General features: G+C 38.8%; 1 protein-coding gene across 2 annotated transcripts; it reads right to left on the bottom strand.

Annotated features, from left to right (window-relative positions):
• Positions 1-1,075: 1,075 nt before the first annotated feature.
• On the bottom strand, positions 1,076-26,457 carry LOC124882213 (melanocortin-2 receptor accessory protein 2A-like). 2 transcript variants are annotated; one of them, XM_047388463.1, is made up of 5 exons: positions 26,319-26,457; positions 25,892-26,123; positions 4,565-4,814; positions 3,990-4,089; positions 1,076-2,148 (listed from the first exon to the last, which is right to left on the bottom strand). In XM_047388463.1, the coding sequence occupies exons 3-5, from the start codon at positions 4,683-4,685 to the stop codon at positions 1,686-1,688; spliced, it is 684 nt and encodes a 227-aa protein (XP_047244419.1). In that variant the 5' UTR covers positions 4,686-4,814; positions 25,892-26,123; positions 26,319-26,457; the 3' UTR covers positions 1,076-1,685. The 2 variants fall into 2 exon arrangements, with proteins under 2 accessions (XP_047244419.1, XP_047244418.1); XM_047388462.1 differs by lacking the exons at positions 25,892-26,123; positions 26,319-26,457 and having other exon boundaries at positions 4,565-5,150.

Here is a 26,457-nt window from a genome sequence, read left to right on the forward strand (position 1 = left end):
ACTTGTGAGAAATCTTGATACAACTTGAGCTTTCAGTGCAGGTGTCAGAGGGTTGACACAGAACATTAGTCAACAAACAGCACCATGAAGGCCAAGAAACACAGCAAGGGCAAATTGTAAAAGATTTCACTTGGCTTTTTTCCATTATCCATACTGTTCAGACAGAAAAAGGAGGAAGATATGCAGCAAAGGTCCTGAGGTCAGGAATCAATCATTGAACGGCTCTCAGTAGACAGTGAAAGCAGGGTCAGGTTATAAAACAATTTCCCAAGCTTTGAACTACTCACAGAACACTGTTTAATGAAATGGAAAGTGTAGAGAGCAAATGCATACCTACAAAGACATTGCTGAGAGCTTTAAACAGAAAATAGCCACTGTTCCAGTAAGAGGATCTGACAACAGGACAGCTAGTCAAGCACCACAAATCTGGACTCTAAAAGAGTGGCAAGAAGAGAATCTTTGTTGAGAGACAGCATTTAGATGAAACATGGTGGTGGTAGTATCATGCTGCAGTAGTGTTTCTTTACCAAATGGACAGGGAAAATGGTCAGAGGTGATGGGGACATTGGTGGAGGTAAATACAGGCCAATCCTGAAGAAAACCTGTTAGAGGCTGCAGAAGACTTGACCCTATGGTGAATATTGGCCTTTCAGCAGGACAACAACCCTAAAAACACATCCATAACTACAATGGAATGATTTAGATCAAAGCATTTTCAGGTGTTAGAACAGTCCATTCAAGCTCTGTAGTCTCTTCCTCCCAACTAGGACAGCAATAAGTTTATTACTGGTATTACATTTGACCCCCTCAATTAATTTATTTAATCTTATCGGTTTTTTTTAAAACTTTTTTTCAAACATAAGAAAAGAAGAGTAAATTAAAATAATGTAATCAGAAAAATAAAATAGAGAATAATGATAACAGAAACAAATAGACAGAAATCTCCCACTAGGTAAGCCTTACCTCTGTGCCTTTTTGTCAAAACTGTCCTTGTTGCATCATGTTGGTGGATCTGTCATTAGAAATTATGCATTTTTTATAATATGTTGTTAAATAAGGCTTCACCACATAAATCTTGAAGGTGACTTAAAATTCCTTTAATCTTTATTCATTATTTAACATGTATATGTACTGTGAAAAGTGACACATATGCATTTCACTTTTTTAAATAGTATTAGACTTTACAACAACATCGATTCAATTTGATATTCCCTTTTTCTAACCGACCGGCTTCTCACCCACAGATAAGACCCAATGTTCAGAATCTTACAGTATAACAAAAACAGCAACAACAGGAGAATAATTTCCACAATCCATCCTTCCCCAGTGACCCCCACTTGTCTTTCATTATTCTTGTTTTTTGTGCAGAGTCCGGATACAGCCCAGCTGCATCCAGTTTAGGCTCACAGTACTTGAAATAACAGGTATAATTTCCGAAGCAATCTTTTCTCCTGAAAGGAAACTCATCATGTTACTTTGAGTTTGCTATTACAGACTGTTTTCTGTCCTCTTTCTTGGGAAGCCAAATGCACTTTTTTTTGTTTTTTTAGAAAACATTAAAATGTAATTTAAAAGCTTTTACAGAAAGACAGGCATAGCAGATGCATACATTTCCCTCTGCTCCATCTTAAAATGCATCTCAATGTAAACCAAATTATGTTACAAGACCACGGCACCTATCTGCCTTAGTGGGTGTCACAGTGAGCATTGTGAGCTTGAGACTGACGCTCCAGGATAATGGATGGCTCGTAGAGCAGATCGTCTTCTCCGAGTGTGGAGCTATGATCCAAGTTCACAAAATTAGGGATGTTGAAGTGAGACAGGAAGGCACACTCTCTGTCTGTCTTACTTTCCTCAATGAGTCCATTGAGAGGTTGGTGCCCCCCGCTTTCCTCAATGTCCTCGTGCATCTCTTCTATCTCAGAGGAACACAGATGTCTTCCTACTTTGTCTTTTGTAGAACTCCTTTTGTCTTCTAGTTTCCGTTTCTTATGGGCCTGATCTTCCTCACTGATGTAGAAATTAAAGTATGAAGGGGAGCCATCGAGCAGTGGGCGGGAGAAAGCTTTGTCATTCTCCTCCTGGTGGCCATTGATATCTACCAAACGGCCCTCTGGTCGGTGTCGCTTCTCCGCCAAGTCTGGGTTTCTGTTTGAACAATAAAAGAATATTAAGTGACTTTGAACAAGGCAATGGCTTTAAAAACTCAAGATTCTTTGGATGTCAACAAAACTTAAAATGGCTCAGATATCTTTTATTTTTCAGCATCTTGTCTTTTTTAAGGACAATTTGTCACATTCTGCCAGGTCTTATATGAGGATATGATAAAGGTAGGGAAGGGGTGTTTTTATTTTTCGCTGAGTAATAATCTCTCGACTGTATCTTGGGTTATTGCTGGGGCTTTATACATTGACTTAGGTAACAGATTTATCATTATTCTGTACTGCTTGACAAGATAAAAACACATTTGACATAAAACTCCAATTATCTTTGCACAGTCACAGTCACAGTTTTTTGTGCTGTGTATAAGTAACTCTGGACACTTTTTACACATTAAATTTGTTTTGAAAAATTCTGTTTTTAATTCAGAAGGCAAAAAAAATCCCTTTTCTAGCAAATACTTGTCTTTATTAAAATCACCAGTGACACAATTGTTAGTATTCTGACCAATTCTTTTAAAATAAATGTCTAGCATTTATTGATCAGACTTTCTAGGAACTTCTACTCTGTAATAAATGGCTTTTTTTTTCTCACTGGGATACTGTACATGTGACATAACAGAAGCAAATGACTTGTAGCCACTGGCCACTAAACTGGATTGGGGACCCTGGTTTATCTACACAGCCCATCAGTGCTGGTTCTTATGTGAATGTTGCCCTGGGCAAGCCCCTCCTTCGGTACCCCCCCCAACCTCTGCAGATTCCACACACAACCCTGCTGCAATGGACACCATTCTGATGGAAATAAGTATATCAGAACTTAAGAGAAACATTAGGAAGTTCAAAAATATAGATCAGTTTGATGCTTGTCCTGCTCTACACAAAAACTATTTTTGAGATGGCCTGATTATTTCGTGTGTTCTATTGTTAGTATAAGTTTAAACTGGTCCTGCCTAAAAAAAAAATATATGTGACGGAGCTCCTTTTTGTGTTTCAACAAACATAATAAAGGTTTTGTGGACCCAAAGTTGTGTTTAGAGATTCGCTGTTCAGTGTGGAGTAGCCCATTTTAGGTTTGAACAAACAAAGTATTTTGGACTTAGAACTATCAATGATCATTTTTAGTCTAGATTCTTTAACAGTGAACTTGCCCTTTAATGCAACCAAAGCTGCAAATCTACCACAAGCCTGAGCATCATTAGCCAGGTATACAGCCATGTCTAATTACTGTGCTTACGTGGTGCAAAACACTGGGGGACACTGCTGCCTTGACTGAACATTAAAATAAGCAAAAAATCACAGTGAGCAAGAGGGTAAAAAAAATCCAAAGCTAACTGAAGAGTAGCATTTTGGGGTCACCAAGTCTCCACAATAGCCATTAGATGTTGTCTATGTGCTAGCTTCTTGTTTGGGAGTGATGCCAGAAAAAAAAGCCTTCATTCCTTCATTAAATTAAAGTGATGGGGGCTACTTATGATACTGGCCTGTTTCTATGTGTGCACCTCATTACATTGCATGTTAACACTTTAAATACAAATCTGGTGGCATTCACCATAATACTAAAAGGTGGACTTTGATGTGTGATTTAAAAGGATATTGATGCAAGAATATAAAACTAAATAAAAAAAAGTGCTTTTGCAGACACAAAATCAACTTTCTTTCATGGCCATCTCAGTCCTTGGACCTAAATCCAATTGAAACCTGCTCCTGACACAGCTCAGATATGAAACGGTCAGCTCTGAATGGCTTGATCTCACCCACTGACTCAATCCCTGTAAGGAGACTGGAAGTAAAAAGGGGAAACATGGATCAGACGGCTTTGACACTCACTCCTGATGTGGTGCTCCAGTCTTCGTCAGCAGCGTGAGAACAAAGAACATGAAAATGACGAATACTGCCAGTCCCACCCAGAAGCCTATGACGATGGAGTCTAAAAGGTGACAAAAGATTTCATTTCATTATGGTGCCTTAGTTTTAATCCCATTTAACATGTCTGCTTCTCCTCTGTGTTTATGAGGCTAAATTCTTCCAGGAGCACTTAGTTCTCAGAGAAAAATCCCTAATTAATCACAATGAGTATTACATTTTCTCCAAACTTGATTACACTACTATGACTGACTTGTTTACAACCACAATGATGTCTCATTAAGTAGCTTGATCATTATCTGAGAAGCAGAGGAAAAGTGCAGCCTTAAATGTTGCTTGTAGTTAATAATGTTATTGTGAAGGAGGCCAATGAAGAAGGTCAGCCTTCAGTGAAAGCAATATAAATAATGGACTCCAATAAAAGTCTAATTAAATCATAATAAAATAAAAGTGCACAAAAGGCACGCAAAGACTTAATGCATGAGGTGGAAATGTAAACCCACAAGGGACAAAAAGACTGAGGAATGAATTCAGCTTACATCTGTGCGCTTTGAGTCCATCAAAGGACACGGGCTCCTCGTCGTCATAATACTCATATTGCCAGACGTAGTCACTGCGTCGTGTGCTGACTAATTGGCTTCGGTTGTGGAAGTCGGACATTTCAAACCAATTTTACGAACATTTACAGCAAAAGACAATTCAGTCCCTTCAAAAAACAAGCCATGCAAAAGCGGATTCAGTGAGTCCATGAAGTTGGCAGAAGCCCATCTCCAGGTATGTTGAACATGCCTGCGGTTAAAAAAACCAACAAAAAACAAATTCACATCCTAAATGTAAAAAGTAAAAACACTAAGATTTTATATTCAGCTGCAGTTCAGAGCATCCACGATGTGAGCCGCAACATAGAAATCCATGGCGTTACTGGAAAACTCTGCCCATCGTCATGCCCTGGGAGTGAGGCAGCAGCTTTAGAGAGCTTCACAGTGCGCATCACCTTATCCAGCAGCTGTGTGCTAGTGGCGCACTCACTCCTGGGAACGGAGAGATTACGCTGCAGATATGTTCTAAGGAACCTGCTGATATCCTCCAGTCAATGGTGTGGTTCCTGTGCAGCTGAGAATAACGTATTTGCACGGAAGTAATGTAACATTAACACTGTCACAGTTACTATAGCATAGTTAATGTTAATGTTACTTTAGCATAGTTAATATAATAATTTAACACACACTTTGCATGCACTTATTTATGAATGTATTTAGATTTTCTCGCCAGAAGCCAGTAATGACAAATAAACAAGCAAGCAAAAATGCAAAAACGAATACAAACCGTTTATTATTTGGTTTTCTTTTATAATACAAATCAATAAATTGAAATACAAGTAGTTTTTATATTTTGTTGGTCGTAATTTGAATCTGGTTTGAGAAAACAAAAGAGAAACGAACAAAAAAATTGTTTTTAGATTTTTAGCGACTATCCTATACTGTGACTCTAGGAGGCGCTCTTTCTTCTATAGCCTACGCCTAAAAGGTGTTTTCATCCTAGTTTTTTCCCTTTATAACAAATATAAAACACACATCCAACTTGTATCTAAAAAAATGTAAGAATTTGTGTAAAAGTATGCAGAATAATTATATATATTTTTTTCACATAGTGACTCCATGTTGAATCCCCCTGATGAACCCTGAAAAATCAAATTTTTGCTCATCTATTTTTTACCAGATAAAAAGAAAAATGGTTCATATTTTAATGCGATCATTTTTATGTTAAGATTATATTTTTCATTTTTTTATTACTCAGCTCTCGTGAGGAAATCCAACTACCAAAACACACACGGACCATGCATGGATTGTGTTTTGCAAACATATCACATATGTAGACCCAAGTAGTTGTTCCAAGCTTAAAATTTAAATTATTAAGTTAAAGATGGGGGACAATGTGAAAGATTTTGCTTTTTTCTTTATGTTTCTGTATGAAAACCTGATACCAAAGAAACGTTATTACCGCGCTACAAATTCTACATTATACTAAAGTGCAACAAAGCAGTAACAATATTGGAGACAAAACAAATAAATACCTAGACTCCATCTCAGAGTGTAAAAGCTTAAATCTGAAGAAAAAGCAACATTCAAATGTCTGTTCTGAACATTCTTTGTAGGAATTCAGGTCTAGAAAACACCTTTAGCTTTTCAACTGGAACTGCTTCTTTTAGGACTGCAACCATCTTAAAACATTAACTTTATTGATTTTCAAATATTCTTTGAGTCGTTACTGTATGTTTCCACTTAACCCAGAAATTCAGTTCATAGATAAATGAGCAGAAATTGTAATTTAAGTTAACTTTAGAAGTCATAAAAGATGTGTGCAACTAAGCATTAGATAAATAGCCACAAACCAAACAAAACAAACTACATAACAACCTTAAGTTCATGCAGTTGAACAAATATCTCTATGTTTGCTTTTTCTGTCATGGCAGCTGACGTGAATTTTAAACAAATATGTTAAATTTAGTTATCAACTTCATAACTACAACACATGCTTGCATGCTTAGTCATCTATAACTGAGGAATGGTATTTTATGATGATTTACATAGTGCAATGGTGTTGTGTGAGGCCTGATAGTTTCCTGCAATATTTACCTATTTCTGAAAGCCTGCCAGGCAGCAGCAATTAAGTAAACACTGAAACACCAACCCAAGCCAAAAATGCTTAAATTCATTATTTGTAGTGACATTTGACACTTCGGTTGTTTATGTTTTTCTACCAGCTAATCATAACAATGAAATATCCCAAACTATAATAGTACCAGTACTGTGTCTTATAGACTAGGATCTACCAAAACAACAACCTGAAACTTGACTGGCTTGACCAGAGTCCTGACCTCAACCCACTTGAACACCTTTGGGATGAATTAGAGTAGAGGCAGCAATTCTGGTTTTCTCATCTAACTATGAACACACTCCTCAACCTTGTGAAAGGTGTTTACAGAACAGTTAAAGTTGCTGTTGCTGGCAACAGTCCATCAAGAAATTGGACCTTGTAGATGAAGAATAGGATGTCATCAAAGTTAATTTAAATGTAAAAGTAGACAGACTTTTGGCAATATAGTGCAGTTTGCTTATTTTCAGGCCTGGTATAAAGGTCTGGTATTTTTAACTTCCAATGTGACCTGAATACCATAAATTGAGTTAAAAAGGAATCAGAGAAAAAATGAAAAGCTTTATTTTTTACAATAACAAAACAACCAGCAAAAAAAATAAAAAAATAGAGTGAACAATTCAGAAGAAAATTAAATAATTTCATTAAGAAGTTTTGCTCCTGTGGCTGATAAAGGGTAGTTATTAAAGCTGGAACAGCTACTTACTTGCAGGAGGTGGTCTACTTATAACTGAAAATGTTTCTCAAAAGGATACAACGCTAACATTTTTTAAAGCCCTCAACTAATTTTTTGAAGAAGCTCAGTTCAATCAGCAATCTAGATTGTGTTTTGATTGTTGATTTTATTCTCCATTGTCTGATCTCTTCAGCTGTAAAATGTGACCGAGGCAGAGCTTGGAAGTCAGCACAGCATATCAAGTTCAGAAATCTCAACAACAGATTCTTTATAATAATTTATTGGGTACTTCATTTTGAAATTTTGCTCCATCTGGTGGTGGGATCAGGAATGACAGAGAGAGAACTCAATGGTACGAGAGAATTCCACAAACGAAGATATAGCTTTCAATTACCTAATTTGGTTGTGAGACAAATTTAGTTGGATTCACAACAAAACTATGGAGCTAAATTGGGGCCATAAAGTTTGTTCAAACGAAAAAAATTTGAACCTGAAAAATAAAAGTTTGTTCAAAAGAAAAAAAATTTAACCTGAAAAATAAAAGTTTGTTCAAAAGAAAAACATTTGAAACTGAAAAGTAATTTTAAACATCCCCCCCAAAAAATGTGAAGACTGGAAAAAAAGTTTTGCAACTGACAAAAAAAAACATGTGAAACTGGAAAAAATAAGTTCAAAACTACTTTTCAGATTCAAGTTTTTTTTTCGAACTTGCAGATTTTTTTTTCCAGCTTCAAACTTTTGGCCCTGTTTTGGCGTGGGGGGCGGGGCCTCAGATCATGGGGGTGCGGAATCATGACTGACAGCTCAACACAGCTGCTGAATAACATATTCCCAGCTGTTGCATTCAGGGACCGTGGGAACTGGAAATATCTGTAATACATTATCGATATTCCATATATATGTGATTGCTTACGTGAATACACGACGTGCATCTCAGAGGAGAAAATATTATATTGACAGATTTGCACAGCATTTTAAGTCCGTGTTGGAGATTTCCCATGCTCTCAACATCAAGTAAAAGAACCGCCAGACTAAGCGGCGGTATGAAACCAGATGCAAAACGAGCAGGTATTTTCACATCCGAGCAAACTGGCATACGGGTCAACCGGGGAAATCTCCGGTGGACCGCTGGCTTAGCGGGACGGTGGTTCACTTCACCACCGTTTTATATATATATATATATATATAAATATATATATATATATATAAATATATATATATATATATATATAAATATATATATATATATATATATATATATATAAATATATATATAAATAAATCTCCGTTTGTGTCTGACATCCAGCAGAGAGATCCGCAGTGCATCTCTCTGCTATGTATATATATATATATATATATATATATATGTATGTGTGTGTAGGGACATGGGTAAGTTTTTCATGGGTCCACGAGCTGAACTACCGGCTCACCGCCCAGCACAGACGCAGGGCGAGCGTGACATCAAGTACGCAAGAGGCGACAGTTTCTTGGGCGCTGATATTTTGCTGGACCATTGTGCCCTAAACTATGCCATATCAATCTGTTAGGGATAACCTTTATTTATATGACTCATAGCTGTTTTTCCCACTCATACCATAATGATATTAAGCATAAATTCTAATGTTTCCTTTTTGTTAGAAAAGAATGCTCATCGACACACATTACAAAGATAAATGGCCCAAGGTTTGTCATGAATGACCTGTGGCTGGGGCACTGGGTTTGATGGTGGAGCAGGCTGTAACTGGTTTGATTAGAAAGCCACAGCACACTTAGATTAAGGATGGACACCTGCTACTACACAACCTATCAGATAGACACCACAATGGTGACACACAGTCTACTAATAATCACTGAGGGAGGAAACATCCATTGCATTGGAGTGCCAGATATAAAACTACATGTGACCTTCTTTCGGGGCTCTTCGTCATCCTTTCACAGATGGTGACGGTCCAAGACGGGAGCCTCGGCGCTGATCTCTGTAATCATTCCTCTGCCTAATTTAGATTAAAGGAGCTTAAAGTTTGAAACTCTTTGAGAGTCGTTCATTTAAGAGTCAATGTTAGATAGAGTCTGATCGCCTCTGGGAACCAGGGACTGGAGAGACTCCCGAGAGATCTGACCGCCAACAGGGTGCGGTAGCTCGGGCAAACCTCTCCTCTGCTCCAGTCAGGCAGATCAGCTTTGCTGCACGCTGGCGAACAGCTGATCTATAACACATAACCTGCAATGCAGCTGAGCTGACAATGAAGAGTGGAGATCAGAAAAAAAAGCCCAGGCTTAATTATGCAGGGGTATTCAGAAAATACCGGCTTGTTTTGCATCTGGTTTCAGTACCGCTGCTTAGCGATTCGTTTACTTTATGTTGTGAGCATGGGAAATCTCCAACACGAACTTAAAATGCTGTGCAAATCTGTCAAGATCATATTTTCTCCTCTGAGATGCGCGTTGTGTATTCACGTAAGCTGCTTCTATCGATGAAGCATGTTATCATTCAAAACCAATCACATATATATAAAATATTGATGATGTATTACAGATAATCCCAGTTCTTATGGTCCCTGAATGCAACAGCTGGGAATATGTTGTTCAGCCGCTGTGTTGAGCTGTCAGTCATGATTCCGCACCCCCTGTGATCTGAGGCCCCGCCCCCCACGCCAAAACAGGGCCAAAAGTTTGAAGCTGGAAAAAAAAAATCTCAAGTTCGAAAAAAAAAACTTGAATCTGAAAAGTAGTTTTGAACTTATTTTTGCCAGTTTCACAGCAGTTTTTGTTTTCAGTTGTAAAACTTTTTTTCCACTTTTCACATTTTTTGGGGAGAGGTTTGAAATAATTTTTCAGGTTCAAATGTTTTTCTTTTGAATAAACCTTTATTTTTCAGATTAACATTTTTTTCTTTTGAACAAACTTCTATTTTTCAGGTTCAAATTGTTTTTGTTTGAACAAACTTTTTTTTTTCAGGTTCAAATTGTTTTCGTTTGAACAAACTTTAGGGCCCCAATTTAGATCCATACAATCCATTTCTAAAGAAGTTTTTGGAATTAGATTTGAGAATAGGTGTGGCCCCAGAATCTAAAAGTCTTGAGGCTGTATAATTTTATCAAGCAAGTGTAGAGGCTAGACCTGAAAGTAAATTTTGTTTAGCCCAAATTTTACTTTGCTTCTTAAAAGCTTAAATAACTCTTGGAAAACGTTGTTTTGGCTGCTGGGTTCTGCAAATTCGTATTTCACAAGAAAATGTTTCTAAGCCTTGGTTACTAAGATCAAAACAAGCTGGATCATTTTCAAGGTTGACCAGTTACCCAAACTATTTATTGTTCATTTATCAGTTTATCACCTTTTCCATAAACAACGTTAACCACGTGTTCTTTCTTCAGTAAAAATCCTTGTAAAGATATTAATAACACTTGGTGAGAGCTATCCATCACTATACACCCCTAAGAGGCACATAATAAAGGAAATTTGAAAAAGCAGTTCGATAAAAATATAACATTTCTGTCTGATTTTTTTAAGCACCCAAATGTATGTGTTGGTGGTTTATTTACTGAATAATAATCTACATCTGAATTCTGTCAACGAGTTAATGTCTTTATAAACCAAAAGGATTGTTCCAAACAAACTCTTTATTTATATAATATGCCAAATGTATAGTAGTAAGGATACCTAAGATATTGTATCTACTTCTTTTCTGTGTCAATTTGATTAAAAGCTGAAATGGACTCTGAAGGTAAATATGAGCTTACTTTCCACAAAGTTATGACTCATATTAATAAAACATGCTCGTCTCTAAAAGCTGTCTTGCACGATTTTCTTTGGTCTCCTGCTTTGTTCTTCCTTAGCCAAAGTGATCTTGAGAAGATGTTATGCTGTTTTCTCAGGTGGTGTTTCATGGGCTTTGATCAGAAGGAGGGCATATAATGGCTGCTGACACTAAAAAGGGCTGAAATGTCTCACAGAGATATAAGAGCTTGTTGCATCACCAACAAAAGTGTAAGTGCAAAATGAAAGATTGAAATATTGTATTGACTGAATGAATGAAGGCTAGTGCAGCATGTCAGTATTGTGTAGATTTTTGTGGAAAGGCATGGATTTGTTTTAGCAAAAAAAAAGCTGATATTAAATTACCAGAGAATTTGCTATGTCATGTCCGTATTTGTTTATTGTTTGTGGAAATCTGAAATACTGCTGGCTTCAAAGAACAAAAATCCATCTACTTATGCTGTACTACTACTACTATTGCTTATGCTTCAATGTGCTCTCTTGAACTGAATCTTGTTCTGTTCCTCAGGGATAAACAAGGTAAGTCATCCTGAAAGTTGATCTAATTTAAAACAAATTTGTTATCTAAACCAGTTAAACAAGACATTTAAAAATGTATTTAAATAGGTTATTCCTCTGGCCAAAAACTGTACTAATACTTGTTTTTTTATTCCCTTAAAATTAAAAAAAGAGGTTACTCTGTTGCAAATATGACTAGGAATGAAGTGCTGGAGGTTGTTGGACAGTCTTAACTGGATAACACAAAACAGGCCATCTCAGCTTCACAGCATACTATTATACTTACTGCCGATTTTTTTCTCACAGATTCCTTTAACACAGATGCAATAAAGAAGTCTGAGAAAACACCCACCCTATGTGACTTTGTATCACAACGTTCTAGAGTAATTATTTGTTTTTAATAACTTTCATCTGTGTGCATCTATGTGGGTTTTCTTTCTGTCTTCCAGTTTGTTCCTACAGTCCAAAAATAGGTGTGTTAGGGTAATTGGCCCCTTTAAATTGCCCTTTAATTTGAATGGAAGCATAGGTGGTTGTATGTCTGTGTTGCCGCATAATGAACTGGAGACCTCTGCAGGGTGTACACGGCCCACTGAATGCTGGGGATAGGCTTCAGCCCCCAGGTAACCCTGCAACTATTGAACCGGTTATTGAAAATGGAAGAAATTTTACTTTGTTTTAAACAAATAAATTATGGTCCCTTTTCACCAGCTGGCTTAATAATAATAAACCAATTGTTAAAACCCACTGACTGCAGCTCCCTGGGGCTTCTGCACTTTTGCTGCTGGGTGGTTCCCCTGGGATTCTCCCCTGCTCTTCTCTTGGGGGGTTGCGGTAGTCCCAGCGGTGGTTCTCCTGGGGTTCCTGTGTTTTGAGGGGCCTTTGGATGTTTATGTCTCGGATCTCCTCCGTATCTGTCCCAGGTCCAGGGGGGCAGGTCTGTGGCTCCTCACACTCGCTATTGCATATTTTTATGGAGAAACCTTGCATACGCAAGCGCACTCACACTCAGGCCCACAGGTGTTCCGATTCAGGTGTTAACAGATACACAAATGTTCTCTATTGAGCCACATTTACCACTAAATACATCTTGGATTCGTAAGTGCACTTTTTAGTCAAAAAACTGTTAATATGAATTTTTCTGCAGGTGTGGAAACAAGCAGGGTGATATCTTGTATTTTCTTCATCATTCTCTCTTTCCTCCATTCTTTTCTCCTTTTCTCTTTCTCTCCCCTTTTCCTTTTTGCCCCACCTCTCTCTTTTTCGTGCTTCTTACTTTCTTCCTTTTTATTTCTGTCTCCGTGTCCGTAACAATTGAAATAATCCCAAAGCAGTTTCTAATAAAGTTTATTTTATAAATATCAAGCAGAGCTTTAAAGCGTTAGCTGTGATGCTCCACTTGTGAAAGTAAATCTGTTGGGCTTCTTCTTGGCACTCAGACAACAATTCTGAGCACTGCTCTGCCAGACAGGACACAGTTAAGTATGAGCCCACAGCTAAATGTGATTGAAAATTATTTTCTTTAGTAAATTTGCCAATATGGAGCTAGTTTTTCTGGGAAACAAATTCCTGCACATTTACTTTTTAAGTAACTTTAAATATGACCATTGCAAAACTATTTGGGAGCTTCTATGGATATTTTTTGTTTATGCTCTTCAATCTATTAAAAAATGTATTTCTTGGAGGAGTTAGGGTGGAGTTAAAGCATCAGGATTGAGGAAACATATATGATTATGTGATGTTTATCACTTTTCCTGGCAACATTTCTTAGGTCCCTCTGGGTCCATTTTCATTCTTGTTGTTGGACTAGCTATTTGTGCATTCACATATTCATCAATAACCAGGATAACCTGTCATTTTATTTAGAATTTTCTCAGAAAATAACAATTCTTGATTGTCCTTATGAACAAAACGACTCTCTCAGACTTTAGACTTTATTGTCTCTAGGAGGAAATGTATTCTCACAGCACATACTTTTCAGAAACTACACATTATTACTCTTGATAGACAAGATACCCTTGTTCAAGGAGGCTTTGACTGATGGAATAAGACTTTTCTCAAAGCCCAGTCTTCTCTTTTGCATCTCTGGGCCCTATAATTTTTCCCAGTAGGTAGCAGCTCTAGCTGGCAGTATAGTGGATATGAGATATCCTGATGCAAATGTATTTTACAGTCATGTTCCTTAGTTGTGCTAGGATCCTGAAGATTGTGATGCAGTGATGCATGTAATATTGTAGAAGCAGGTAGAACAGTAAAGCAGAATAGGCTGGACGACCCTGTAGTGCAGGATCAAGAGCTGTTGGGGCACATAAAATCCTTTGTTTACAAATGGAACATCTGGATATCAATTATGTGTTGGTTGAATGTGTGTTTATTGTTCAGTGGTAGTGAAGTTGTCCACCTTGTTTACAGTCTTACTATCTGTGGCACATATTCTCAAAGTTTTAGTCTTAAGATCCTATTCTAAAATCAGACAAAGTATAAAAAAAATGGTGGTTAAAACACAGCAGAAGACTAAAGCAGAACTTGGAAATTCATAAAAATAAATGTTGGCTGTTGATGATGTTTGTGTTTTTTCTAAACCTCTGTTGAATTCACTTACATGTAATGCTTATATTTTCCATGAATTGACAGGATCACAAGCTGAAAACTTTGGGAACCACTTGTTAATGGTAATGTTCTGTTGAGGTGTGGGAGGGTTAATGACTCGCTGACATTAAGATGGAGATGTTTGTCTTTGCACTAAAGTGCGAACTGTTTGATGATGTTGTAATAGTCCAGAGAAGATTGGTCATCTGTCAGCAGTGCAGTGATGGCTGTGTCAGCTGAGTAAGTGGTTGGTGAAGGAATGATATAATCATTGGTTTAAAGTCAGTCAGTCAGTCATTTTCTGCCGCTTATTCCATAGTGGGTCGCGGAGGAGCTGGTGCCTATCTCCAGCAGTCTATGGGCGAGAGGCGGGGTACACATCCTTGTGGTGCTCCAGTGACAATGTGGAATACAGGTGACATGGTTGTACCCTCCTGCATAGCTGACAATGTTTGTTTGGAAGTTGTGGATATTTTGGGATCATTTCATTTTTAATCATTAGGTGTCTCTGGATTGTGCTGAGAGTGGAAGAGGCATTAGTTTTTTTGTGGCTCAAAATGGGACCTACAGTATTTGGCTGTTTTGGTGGTACTGCCTGAAAAAACCCCAATTCATCCATGTTTATTTTCATTTTTAGTCACCCACACTTTTGCTTTTTATTGCCTATGTCTTATAAATGTGAGTTTTTGTTGTTTTGCTAAAGCTGTTATTTTCAGGCTTTACCAGAGTATGGAGCATGAAGCCTTGAGCCATCCTTTTACAGCAAAATCTCAAGCTTCCTCTTCAAAAAGCAGATTTTTATGAATTTTGCAGGTTGGATGGCTCCATGTGTCTGGAAATAAGGACTCTATTTCTTATTTCTCCTATAACCCACAGTCAGACTGTGCTTCTGCAATGCAAAAACAGAACAAAAGAGCAAAGTGTACCGGAGGCAAATTCCTTGTTTGTATGTACGAACTTGGCAATAAAGCTGATTCTGATTCCGATTCTGATTCTGAAATATATATTCTGTTCTTTTACAATGTTGGTTTTTTATTGGGCTGGGAATGTTGGACGGGAGAGCAGTGAATAAGACACCAATCCCTTTTATTGGGTGGATTGAAGTTAAATTTAAATTATCATCTCTGAGTCACACACAGTTAGAGCTCTGAGTACCAGTTCTGGTTGCTAAAGAAGATGAGGTGGGAGAAGAAGCAATCATTGGTTACAATGTAATTGAATACCTATTAAAAATGGCTGTAGATTCTCCCCCTCTCATCACAGAAGCGGTCAGCAGAGCATTTTCGATTGAAAGTAAAAAAGCTGAGGTGCTTCTAAAAGTAATGAGGAACACAAATGTTGCACAGGACACAAGTACTGTGAAAGCACAGAAGGAGAACATCATCATCCCTGCTGGTCAGGTAAAGATGGTGGACTGTAGTGCACGAGCTGGCCCACTTATAGGTCAGCAAGGGGTCCTGTTCAAACCTCTGTCACAGTCACAATCACCAGAGGGGCTACGGGTCAAAGAAGGAATAGTGTGTCTTCAACGGGGTTCCTGGTCCCGGTTCAAAATCCCAGTTAATAATGATACTGCTCATGACATCGTTTTACCCTCCAAAAGTAAAGTAGGGCAAATTCAAGCAGTAAAGGCAATGTAAGAGGCACCAACTGAATTGATAGAAATAAATCGAACAGAGACACCAAATACCAGCTGTGGAAAGGGATTGTCAACAGGATCGGAATGAAAAAGAGAAAGAAAGGAGGACCAAGAAGGGGTTGAAAGTGAAGGAACTTGGGGTCCACCAGTGCCTATCACCCACCTTCCCCCAACACAACAGACTGGTGAGACAACTACTCAGAGAAGAGTGTGCAGCTTTCTCCCGTGATGATTATGATGTTGGAACCATCCCCTCGCTACAGCTCAAAATCCGTCTACAGGATCCCACACCAGTGACAAGGACATATGTATCTCTACCCAAACCCCTACACAATGAGGTAAAAGAATATCTCGAAGACTTGTTAAATAGGGGTTGGATAACAAAGTCAAAGCCAAACTATTCTAGCCCAATAGTCTGCATAAGGAAAAAGGATGGCAGCCTCAGGTTATGCTGTGATTAAAGAGAGTTGAATGAGAAGTCTCTGCCAGACCGTCATCCTATTTCCCGCATACAGGACATGCTAAACAGCCTGATTGGAAGTTCCTGGTTTTCAGTCCTTGACCAGAGAAAAGCCTATCACCAGGGCTTCCTGGAAGAATACAGCCACCAACTCACTGCATTTATCACACCCTGGGGCCTGTATGAATGGGTGAGAACACCATTTGGATTGTCATCTGCCCCAGCAGAGTTTCAGAGGTCCATGGAAGACTGCCTAACTGGGCTAAGTGATGAGGTATGTTTGCCTTACCTGGATGATAATTTGGTGCACTCTAAACCATTTGAAGATCGCTTGAATCATTTGAGGAGTGTATTGCACCGTTGTCAGGAAACAGGAGTCAAGCTGACACTGAGGAAATTTGACATCTTCAAGAACCAAGGGAGATTCCTGGGAAGGCTAGTCACAAAAGATGGATATACAATGGATCCTGCAGATATTGCTCCTGTACAAGCTTTAAGGCAAAAACACCCCTCCACCGTGGGAGAGCTGAGAAAATTAATGGGAATTGTCTCTTACTATCGCAGTTACATCCCAAAGTTCTCCCGCATAGCCAAGCCTCTTTACGATCTTCTCTCTGTGGGTCCTGAGGCAAAGGGGAAAAATAAGCACAAAAAGCGAGGTGGAGGGAAACAGTATCGAAACAGTTGTGGACAGTTACCATCATCCCAACCAATTATTTGGTTGGCAAAACATCAGGAGGTGCTTGGCCAATTATTGGACTTTCTAGTGCAACCACCGGTATTGGGTTATCCAGACTTTGAACAGCCATTCATTCTACATTGTGATGCTTCACAATGGGGGCTTGGCGCTGTACTTTATCAGGTGCAGCAGGGAAAGCTAACAGTTTTAGCCTATGGCTCCAGGACGCTAACGGCTCCAGAGAAAAACTAACATCTTCATTCAGGGAAGCTGGAATTCCTGGCTCTGAAGTGGGCCATATGTGAGAGGTTTAGAGATTATCTCTATTATGCACCACCATTTACAATTTCTACTGACAACAACCCTCTTACATATGTGCTCTCCACAGCTAAACCGAGTGCAACCACTCATAGATGGGTTGCTGAACTTGCTGATTTCCAGTTCGTGATAAAGTATCGCCCCGGGAAAGAAAATGGAGATGCAGACGATCTTTCCCGAATCCCACTCAGCATCGAGAAGTACATGCAAAGCTGCACACAGGCAGTACACTCTGAGGTGATGAACAGCGTTATTCAGGGAGCTGCTGTTCAGTTTCAGGAGTCGGAGCCTTGGTTATGCCCGGCAACTGTCAATAATCTGGTCACAGAGGAATGTGATGCAGCGATTACATCAGTAAAGGACACCACTAAAGCAGCTCTCAGACGATTCTGTGATTGGGGAAGTACTGAGATGTGTTGCTGCAAATGAAAAGCCAAAAGGTGGGTGGCACAGGAGCACCAGGGAGATTGCTGCTCTAATAAGACAAAAACACAGACTGCACATAGACGAAGATGGATTACTTCATCGCAAGACAGCCAGCAACTCACAGCTCCTCCTACCAAAGAAATACCATACTGCTGCCTCCATGTGACTTCCTACCAACTACTGAATCACAAGTGCCCTCTCAACCTAAAAGACCCAGAAAAGAAAGAGAGAAGCAGAGACAGGGGGACAGCTCTAATGATGATGAGAATTGGGAGGCCATCACGAGTCCACCTCTACAGCATCACAATATGGAGTCAGGTCATCGCACTGAGAGTCATCTGAGAGCTGAGGCACCAGAGTTCCATCCAACTGGAGAAGACATACAAAGTGACTGGATAGCTGATGAGGGTGGACCAGTACAACAATCGACTCTAGGTGAGGAAGTGGATGCCACACTGGGTGAGGACTTTCGACCAGAGAGTAGGGACTTTAGGGATGGGTCTCACCAGTCAGTTTCCAGTGACCAAGAGGAGGCCGACACACCAATTCACAGAGTTGGAAAGTATCCTTTTCGAACAAGAAGACCTATGTTGAGATTTACTTACCATAGATTAGGACAGCCTGTTATGTCATGTGAATAAGTTACAAGGATTGCATTGGTGAAAAGCCTGGTTAAAATAACTTGGTATTTTACTAAAAGCAGTAAAAGGTTCAGAGGTTTTGCAACTATATAATTGTTGAATTTTAGCTAAAATGAAAGATAATAGTGGTATCTATGATGTCAGTTGCAACCTGTTCTTGAAGGTAGAGTCTACTTCTGTGTTTTAGTACCTTACTCTCAGAGGAGATTGCAGATATTTACGCTACTGGCGAATAAAGTGGGGAATTGTCATCGTGCACAATGACGTCGACTGCAGCGATGTGACATTAACAGGAGATACATGTCATATTGTGGGACTGGAAACAGTATAGCATCACTTTGAACATACATTCTGACTCCTACTTAGAAGTACTCTATATAATTGTTGAGGCATCACAAGAACATGCTCGCTGGTTTATTTGCTGTAAAGCTTGGTTACCTGAATGTCGGGACGACATTGCATTTTAGAGGGGAGAGTGTGACAGAATATATTAAATATAGTTACATTCCCCCTACCTGTTGATTTGTTTTATTTGAATACAACAATTCTTGTTTTATGTAAATAGTTAATCAGGCTCCATTTCTGTTATTGATTCAAAGAGTTGGAAGAAGCATGTAGTGGCAGCAGTTCGCCAACAGAGGGCGTCACAAATTCAGTGGGCTCTCCTACCGCAGCAAGCCAACGGCAATAGTAACGGCTGCGGGAAGGTGCGTTCACTGATACTTTGTATCTGTCTTTAACAGGTAAATGTAGAACAGACAACTATACAGGTCCTTCTCAAAATATTAGCATATTGTGATAAAGTTCATTATTTTCCATAATGTCATGATGAAAATTTAACCTTCATATATTTTAGATTCATTGCACACTAACTGAAATATTTCAGGTCTTTTATTGTCTTAATACGGATGATTTTGGCATACAGCTCATGAAAACCCAGAATTCCTATCTCACAAAATTAGCATATTTCATCCGACCAATAAAAGAAAAGTGTTTTTAATACAAAAAACGTCAACCTTCAAACAATCATGTACAGTTATGCACTCAATACTTGGTCGGGAATCCTTTGGCAGAAATGACTGCTTCAATGCGGCGTGGCATGGAGGCAATCAGCCTGTGGCACTGCTGAGGTCTTATGGAGGCCCAGGATGCTTCGATAGCGGCCTTTAGCTCATCCAGAGTGTTGGGTCTTGAGTCTCTCAACGTTCTCTTCACAATATCCCACAGATTCTCTATGGGGTTCAGGTCAGGAGAGTTGGCAGGCCAATTGAGCACAGTGATACCATGGTCAGTAAACCATTTACCAGTGGTTTTGGCACTGTGAGCAGGTGTCAGGTCGTGCTGAAAAATGAAATCTTCATCTCCATAAAGCTTTTCAGCAGATGGAAGCATGAAGTGCTCCAAAATCTCCTGATAGCTAGCTGCATTGACCCTGCCCTTGATAAAACACAGTGGACCAACACCAGCAGCTGACACGGCACCCCAGACCATCACTGACTGTGGGTACTTGACACTGGACTTCTGGCATTTTGGCATTTCCTTCTCCCCAGTCTTCCTCCAGACTCTGGCACCTTGATTTCCGAATGACATGCAGAATTTGCTTTCATCCGAAAAAAGTACTTTGGACCACTGAGCAACAGTCCAGTGCTGCTTCTCTGTAGCCCAGGTCAGGCACTTCTGCCGCTGTTTCTGGTTCAAAAGTGGCTTGACCTGGGGAATGCGGCACCTGTAGCCCATTTCCTGCACACGCCTGAGCACAGTGGCTCTGGATGTTTCTACTCCAGACTCAGTCCACTGCTTCCCCAGGTCCCCCAAGGTCTGGAATCGGCCCTTCTCCACAATCTTCCTCAGGGTCCGGTCACCTCTTCTCATTGTGCAGCGTTTTCTGCCACACTTTTTCCTTCCCACAGACTTCCCACTGAGGTGCCTTGATACAGCACTCTGGGAACAGCCTATTGGTTCAGAAATTTCTTTCTGTGTCTTACCCTCTTCCTTGAGGGTGTCAATAGTGGCCTTCCGGACAGCAGTCAGGTCGGCAGTCTTACCCATGATTGGGGTTTTGAGTGATGAACCAGGCTGGGAGTTTTAAAGGCCTCAGGAATCTTTTGCAGGTGTTTAGAGTTAACTCGTTGATTCAGATGATTAGGTTCATAGCTCGTTTAGAGACCCTTGTAATGATATGCTAATTTTGTGAGATAGGAATTTTGGGTTTTCATGAGCTGTATGCCAAAATCATCCGTATTAAGACAATAAAAGACCTGAAATATTTCAGTTAGTGTGCAATGAATCTAAAATATATGAATGTTAAATTTTCATCATTACATTATGGAAAATAATGAACTTTATCACAATATGCTAATATTTTGAGAAGGACCTGTACACAAGTACAGCAATATGTAAGAAAGTGATGAGTCTGGCTGCTGAAGGAAAGTAGGCCGGTTATCCCCGAAATTGTAGTGTTGTTAGTAAATGTTAGTTAATTGTTTGAAGTAACTCGCAGCTAAACTAACTGATCGGAGCAGCTAAACCAACGGTTACTAGGGAGATGAGAATTACGGTAGAGTGCCGCTATAATTGTTGTGTATTTGGAGAAATGAGCTATGGTGCACTAATTCGTTAATTGTTGTAGTTGTAATTTGTTTATTTACTGTGTTTGTTTGTTATTTGAGCCAAATTGTTAAAATTCAGGGGGCCAACGACAATAGTGTTGTAACGGCTGCGGGAGGGAGCGTTCACTGATACTTTGTATCGGTCTTTAACAGTTGTGAAGAATAAAAGAACTCGCAAAATCCACACTGAATGATTATTTAGTGTGCAACATGTGGTACTATTTTAATAGTAATAGCCTTCTGCTTAGTGTGTTTGTGTTACAAGTATGGTCTCACCCTGTCATAATCACGTGATTATGACTTCACATATTAATCTTTCTTGAAGCACAGGAGTCCGTTGATTAGAGGCGAGACTCCTGCAGACTTCTGATGCTTATAAATGACTCTGACCAACGGCTCAAGTGTCACAACTTCAGATGCCGCGAAAACTCAAAGAGATGAACCTTTCTGAAGCCTTAAGTAGCCACTTTGATCCTTCAGTAATTTGTATGCGTACAGAGTGATGTGGGGAGTCAACACAAATTCTACTGTTGATCCTTATTTACTTTTCTTTCCTTCATTTTCACATTATACTGACTATTATTCTGATCACATATTTGCCTCAGCTTTCAAGCTACTACTACCCACCTCTTTGACTGATCTGAAGTGAAAAGCATTGGAGACGCCAAACAGATGCGAGTAAAAACCCTTAGAGATTTAACATCTGCCCTCCTACAATGTGGAATGCATTTTCAGGACAGAATTGGGGTAAATTCTGACTTTACCTAACAAGCTCAACTGCTAAAGTTTAACTTGTTCTTCTTTTCAATGTCATTGCTTTTCATTGCAACATTTTATTAAGTCTTTGCATCTATATTTTTCCTTTATGTGTCTTGTGATACGGCAACTCGTTGCTTGTACCCTGATACAACAGTATTACGTCGCTGAACCAGAAATGTTCCACACCCTCTCATGTTTCATGCACTTTTTTGTATCAACAAGATCAACTTTAAAGATTCTCTCATTGTTTCTCTCATTTCATTAAGACATCAGCTCTGTCTCTCAATGCATTAGCATTCTCCTGTTGTCACAACAAAGCCAAAACAGTGACACAAGTTAATCCCTAGGCAGAGCATAGGGCCAGATGGAGGGATGTCTTCTTCAGCTTTGCTCTTGGGGACTTATTCTTTTCCTTTAAGTTACAGATAAAGAGGGACTAGTATTGATATAATTAAGGAGGAAATACTGCAGAAAACAACATCAGCATAGAACATTTAATTAGATTACATTTCATTTATCTCTGATTACCTGTGCTAACATTAGACATTTAATTAATAGTATTTGAGCTGTTTTCCAATATTTTTCTTTGAACCCGGTTATCCTGAAGCCTTTATTTACGGTACATTTTTTTTTTATCCTGCAGTGGTTTCCAAGGGAACACTCAGGACTTCAATTAAACTAGGATCTGGTACAGCCTGACCCTCGCCGCATCCATTCTGAGAAGGAAGCTCATAGAAACTCATATTAAGACATGTTCATGTGTGCTACAGTATTCATAAGTACTTCATGACATCATGTGACATACAAATTTTGAATCAGATCATGAATCATAATTGAACTGCAGCTCCCAGAGGATGATAATCTGAATACTAAATAGGTTTTATTAAACAACCACTGGACACCTGATAGATAAAAGATGCAGCTTACCTTTTATTAACTTCTGTTAGTCTGCTGGCTGTTGATCATTTGATAATCTTTGTAGATAATACACATGCAACCACCCAAACACAGGAAGAAAAAATACTTTTCCTATCTCTTTTTCATATGATACATGACTTAAACTCATACTTTGTGTATTAGAAGTAGAAAAAGAAATATATGAGATATTTCCCACAAGATTATCACCATAGATAATTTGTGAAAGGTCCTTTTGGATCACTTATAGAATTTTGATGTGTGGGCAAAATCTATGTTATATCTGTGTAGTCCACAGATTGTACAATGTAGATATCAATGTTCATTTGTTGCATCACATTATGTTCTAATCTAACTCATGATCATGTACAGTGAATTGCAAAACTATTTAAAACCCTGGAACTTTTTAACATCTTGTCTTGGTACAACCAGCAATTTCACTCTGTTTTAATAGGATTTTGTGTGACAGTTCTAGTTCAAATAGTGTATAACAGTGACAGATTCTTGCCCAATCTTCTTTGCAAAATTGATAGAAGATTATTCATATTGGATGGAGAGCATCTGTTAACTTCAGCTTTCAACTTTTTTCCACAATTTCTCAGTTGGAATTAGGTCTGGGTTTTGACTGGGACATTTGAAAACATGCCTATAATTTAATGTCCATGTTTCCAGTATAGCTCTGTCTGTATATTTAAGGTATTTGTCCTGCTGGAAGGTCAACCTTCACCCCAATCTTACATCTTTTGAAGCCTCTAAGTTTTCTTTTAGGATTGCTCTGTTTTTAGGTCCATCCATCTTCCTGTCAACTCTTTTCTGCCTCTGCTGAAGAAAAGCATCCCAACAGCATGAATCTGTCACCGCCCTGTTTCCCTGTGGAAATGGCTTGTTCAGAGGCATGCGGAGTGGCATTTTTCCTCCACACAGTGCTTTTGCATGTTGGCCAAACATGTATATTTGGTCCTATCTGACTAGAAAACCTATTTCTGTATATTTGCTGAGAACTGCACAACTGATATTTGCCCTGTCAACAGAATCTTCCACCTGGAACTCTGCACCTCCTCCAGAATACCATGGGTCTCTTGGCTGCTTATCTGATAAATGTTGTCCTTGTCTAGCCTGTCAGTTTAGGTGGACAGCCATTTCTTGGTAAGTGTACCATACTCCTTGGGTGATGTAGAACAGTGCTCAGACATATGTTCAAAGGCTGAAATTAGTTTTTTGACCTAATCCTGCTTTCTTTGTGTCTGTGTCTGTCTGCTGTGTTCCTTGGTATTTAAGATGCTGTGTGTTCTCTAATGTTCTCTTACAAACCTTTAAGGCCTTCAGAGAACAACCTTAATACTACACACAAGTGGACTTTATTTATTAATGAGGTGACTTCTGAAGGCAGTTGGTTGCACTGGAGTTTATTTAGGGGTATCAGAGTAAGGGGAAGTAAATTCAAATGCATAATGCATTTTTCAGATTTTAATTTGCAAAAACTGTTGAAAACCATGTATAATTTTTCTTAAGCCTAAAATAGATATTGAATTTGTATTTTCAAAGGTTATCAGAGAGGAATGGCACAACAATGTTTAATGAAAATACCGATAACGTTCCTATGGCATATGCAGTTTTGATGAATATTTAGCCATTTTAGGATGATCCCGGTAGTATTATTTTGGACTTTTAATGTTTTGTTTTAGCATGCATATCTACTTAAGATGCATTCTTTCAAATGAATATTTTATGATGACATAAAGCACATCTTAACCTTAAACAGGCTTAGCAGAAAGTAAATTGGTTATATTTGTAACAGCTTTGGAACTTTGAAATAAAACTGAGAATAGGCTCATTTTTTAAATGCAGACAAAGAATACATTTGCAACAAAAAATAGAGGCTTTGTAGGGGTTAAGAAAATAAATGAAGCTCAACATGAAGCTGGTGCAGTATGGTGCATCTGTGAGCATGTGGTCCTCACTAAATGAGTCAGGAGTATACCCCTGCTGCTGTCGTGGAGGAATGTTTGCTTTCTTAAGCCAGGATTAGCAAGAAAAATACTACAGTATGGATAACAAAGGCCATTCTCCGGGTGGTCGGGAATAAACTTAAGCCAAACCTTTTTTACTGCATTGCATGCAAATATATATTTTTAATTTGTTTAAATTCTGTATCTCCATCTCAAATTAAAATATCATTTATGAATCTTTTTTATTTCATATAAAATATGGATTCTTTACACACAGCGTGATATATTTAAACATTTATTTTTGCTTATTTGAAATTAGGACACAACATAAGACCAATAAAAACAGAATTATAATACAGAAATGTCCACCCAATGAAAAGTAGGTCCATGTATTTACTCACTACTTGGCAGGGGCTCCTTTTGCATACATTTCTGAAACAATATGTTGTGGCATAGAGGCAATCAGCCTGTAGCTCTTATGATGTGTTAAGCAAGCCCAGGTTGCTTTAAAATCAGCCTTCAACTTATATACATTTTATGGGCGTTTAAGCTCGATAGATTCTCCATTGGGTTCAGGTCAGGCAAGTTTGTTGGTCAATCAAACAGAATGATACCGTGGTTATAAAGGAACTATTGGTATTTTTGGTAGTGACAGCATGTAATAAGTCCCATTGAAATTTTATATCAGAATTTCCATGAAGCCTGTCAGCAATGGGAAGCATGAAGTGCTCATATTTTTTTGTAGGCAGCTGTGCTGACTTTGGACTTGACCAAAAACAGGGGACCAAAACCAGTAGATGACATGGCTACTCAAATCATTATTAACCATTAGAACTTCACACTGAACATTAAGCGTATTAGATTCTGTCCTATTTCAGCCACATTCCCTGGAACTGGGGGAGGAGTTTTCCCTTTTTTATATGCATTCATTGCTTTACGTTCCTTTAGTTACACATAGACACGTGTGGTATCCTCTAAAAAGTCAGACTCAAGGCTATAAGCTGATATAAAAAATTTCTACAAACACCAAACACAGTTAAGACTACAAGCAGTTGAATCAGAAAATAAACAAACTCCACAGAATGCCATCACCAATCTATGTCTCCACCATACAGCTTGAACACACACAAACAGCATTTCTGCAGAAAACATAGAGCTCACAGATTCCGAAAATATAGGTTGTGTCAAAATACACCCAGGATTTACTAAACCAGCAGCAAAAGAAGACCAGAATTATCACTCACGAATGAAGAACATAATTTAAAAACTTTTTTACCTTCAACTTTTTCTTCTGCAAATCCTAAATCTAGTGGTGGTAAACTGCATTTACTGGACAACTACATCTCCCAGTGTGCTTTGCAAGTGGTTTTAGCACATTTCCCTTCTTCCTGGTTCTGGATAGAAAGTCTTGTTTGCATAGACATTAATACGTAGACGCCTCTTTGACTGGGTTGGCCCGCTGCTGAGATGTAACCTTGTGTTTGCTGGAGGCAAGGCTGCTATGTGAACTAATACAAAGGGAGTTCATTTCATAAAGCAAATTTTAACAGAGATTTACGTCAATGCCTCACCTTATTTATTCACACACACACACTTATGTTCATATGTACGACAGAGAATTAGGGCCAGGCTAAAATTATTTGTTTTGTTTTTTTTAAATTACAAGAATTTTTATGAGAACTCTTACAAAAAACGCAACTTACCATGATTTGATTTGGACACCTAAACGGTTCAAACAATTCACATGCTGCACACGTGCGAGGCATTTTGGGTCTCCGACTTGACTCCACAAAAATGGCGGTGACGTCGGAGCGCCGTTCAGCGTTTGATAGGGCGTCTACG

The sequence above is a fragment of the Girardinichthys multiradiatus genome, chromosome 15 (genome assembly GCF_021462225.1).
Source record: "Girardinichthys multiradiatus isolate DD_20200921_A chromosome 15, DD_fGirMul_XY1, whole genome shotgun sequence".
In the NCBI taxonomy this organism is placed as follows: domain Eukaryota; kingdom Metazoa; phylum Chordata; class Actinopteri; order Cyprinodontiformes; family Goodeidae; genus Girardinichthys; species Girardinichthys multiradiatus.

Bases quoted from the DNA above. Each gene is read 5' to 3' on its own strand.
- LOC124882213 (XM_047388463.1), bottom strand. From the start codon at position 4,685: ATGTCCGACTTCCACAACCGAAGCCAATTAGTCAGCACACGACGCAGT. The intron at 4,090-4,564 runs GTAAGCTGAATT...GTCACCTTTTAG, and splicing joins TGGACTCAAAGCGCACAGAT to ACTCCATCGTCATAGGCTTC. The intron at 2,149-3,989 runs GTGAGTGTCAAA...TTGTTCAAACAG, and splicing joins ACTGGAGCACCACATCAGGA to AAACCCAGACTTGGCGGAGA.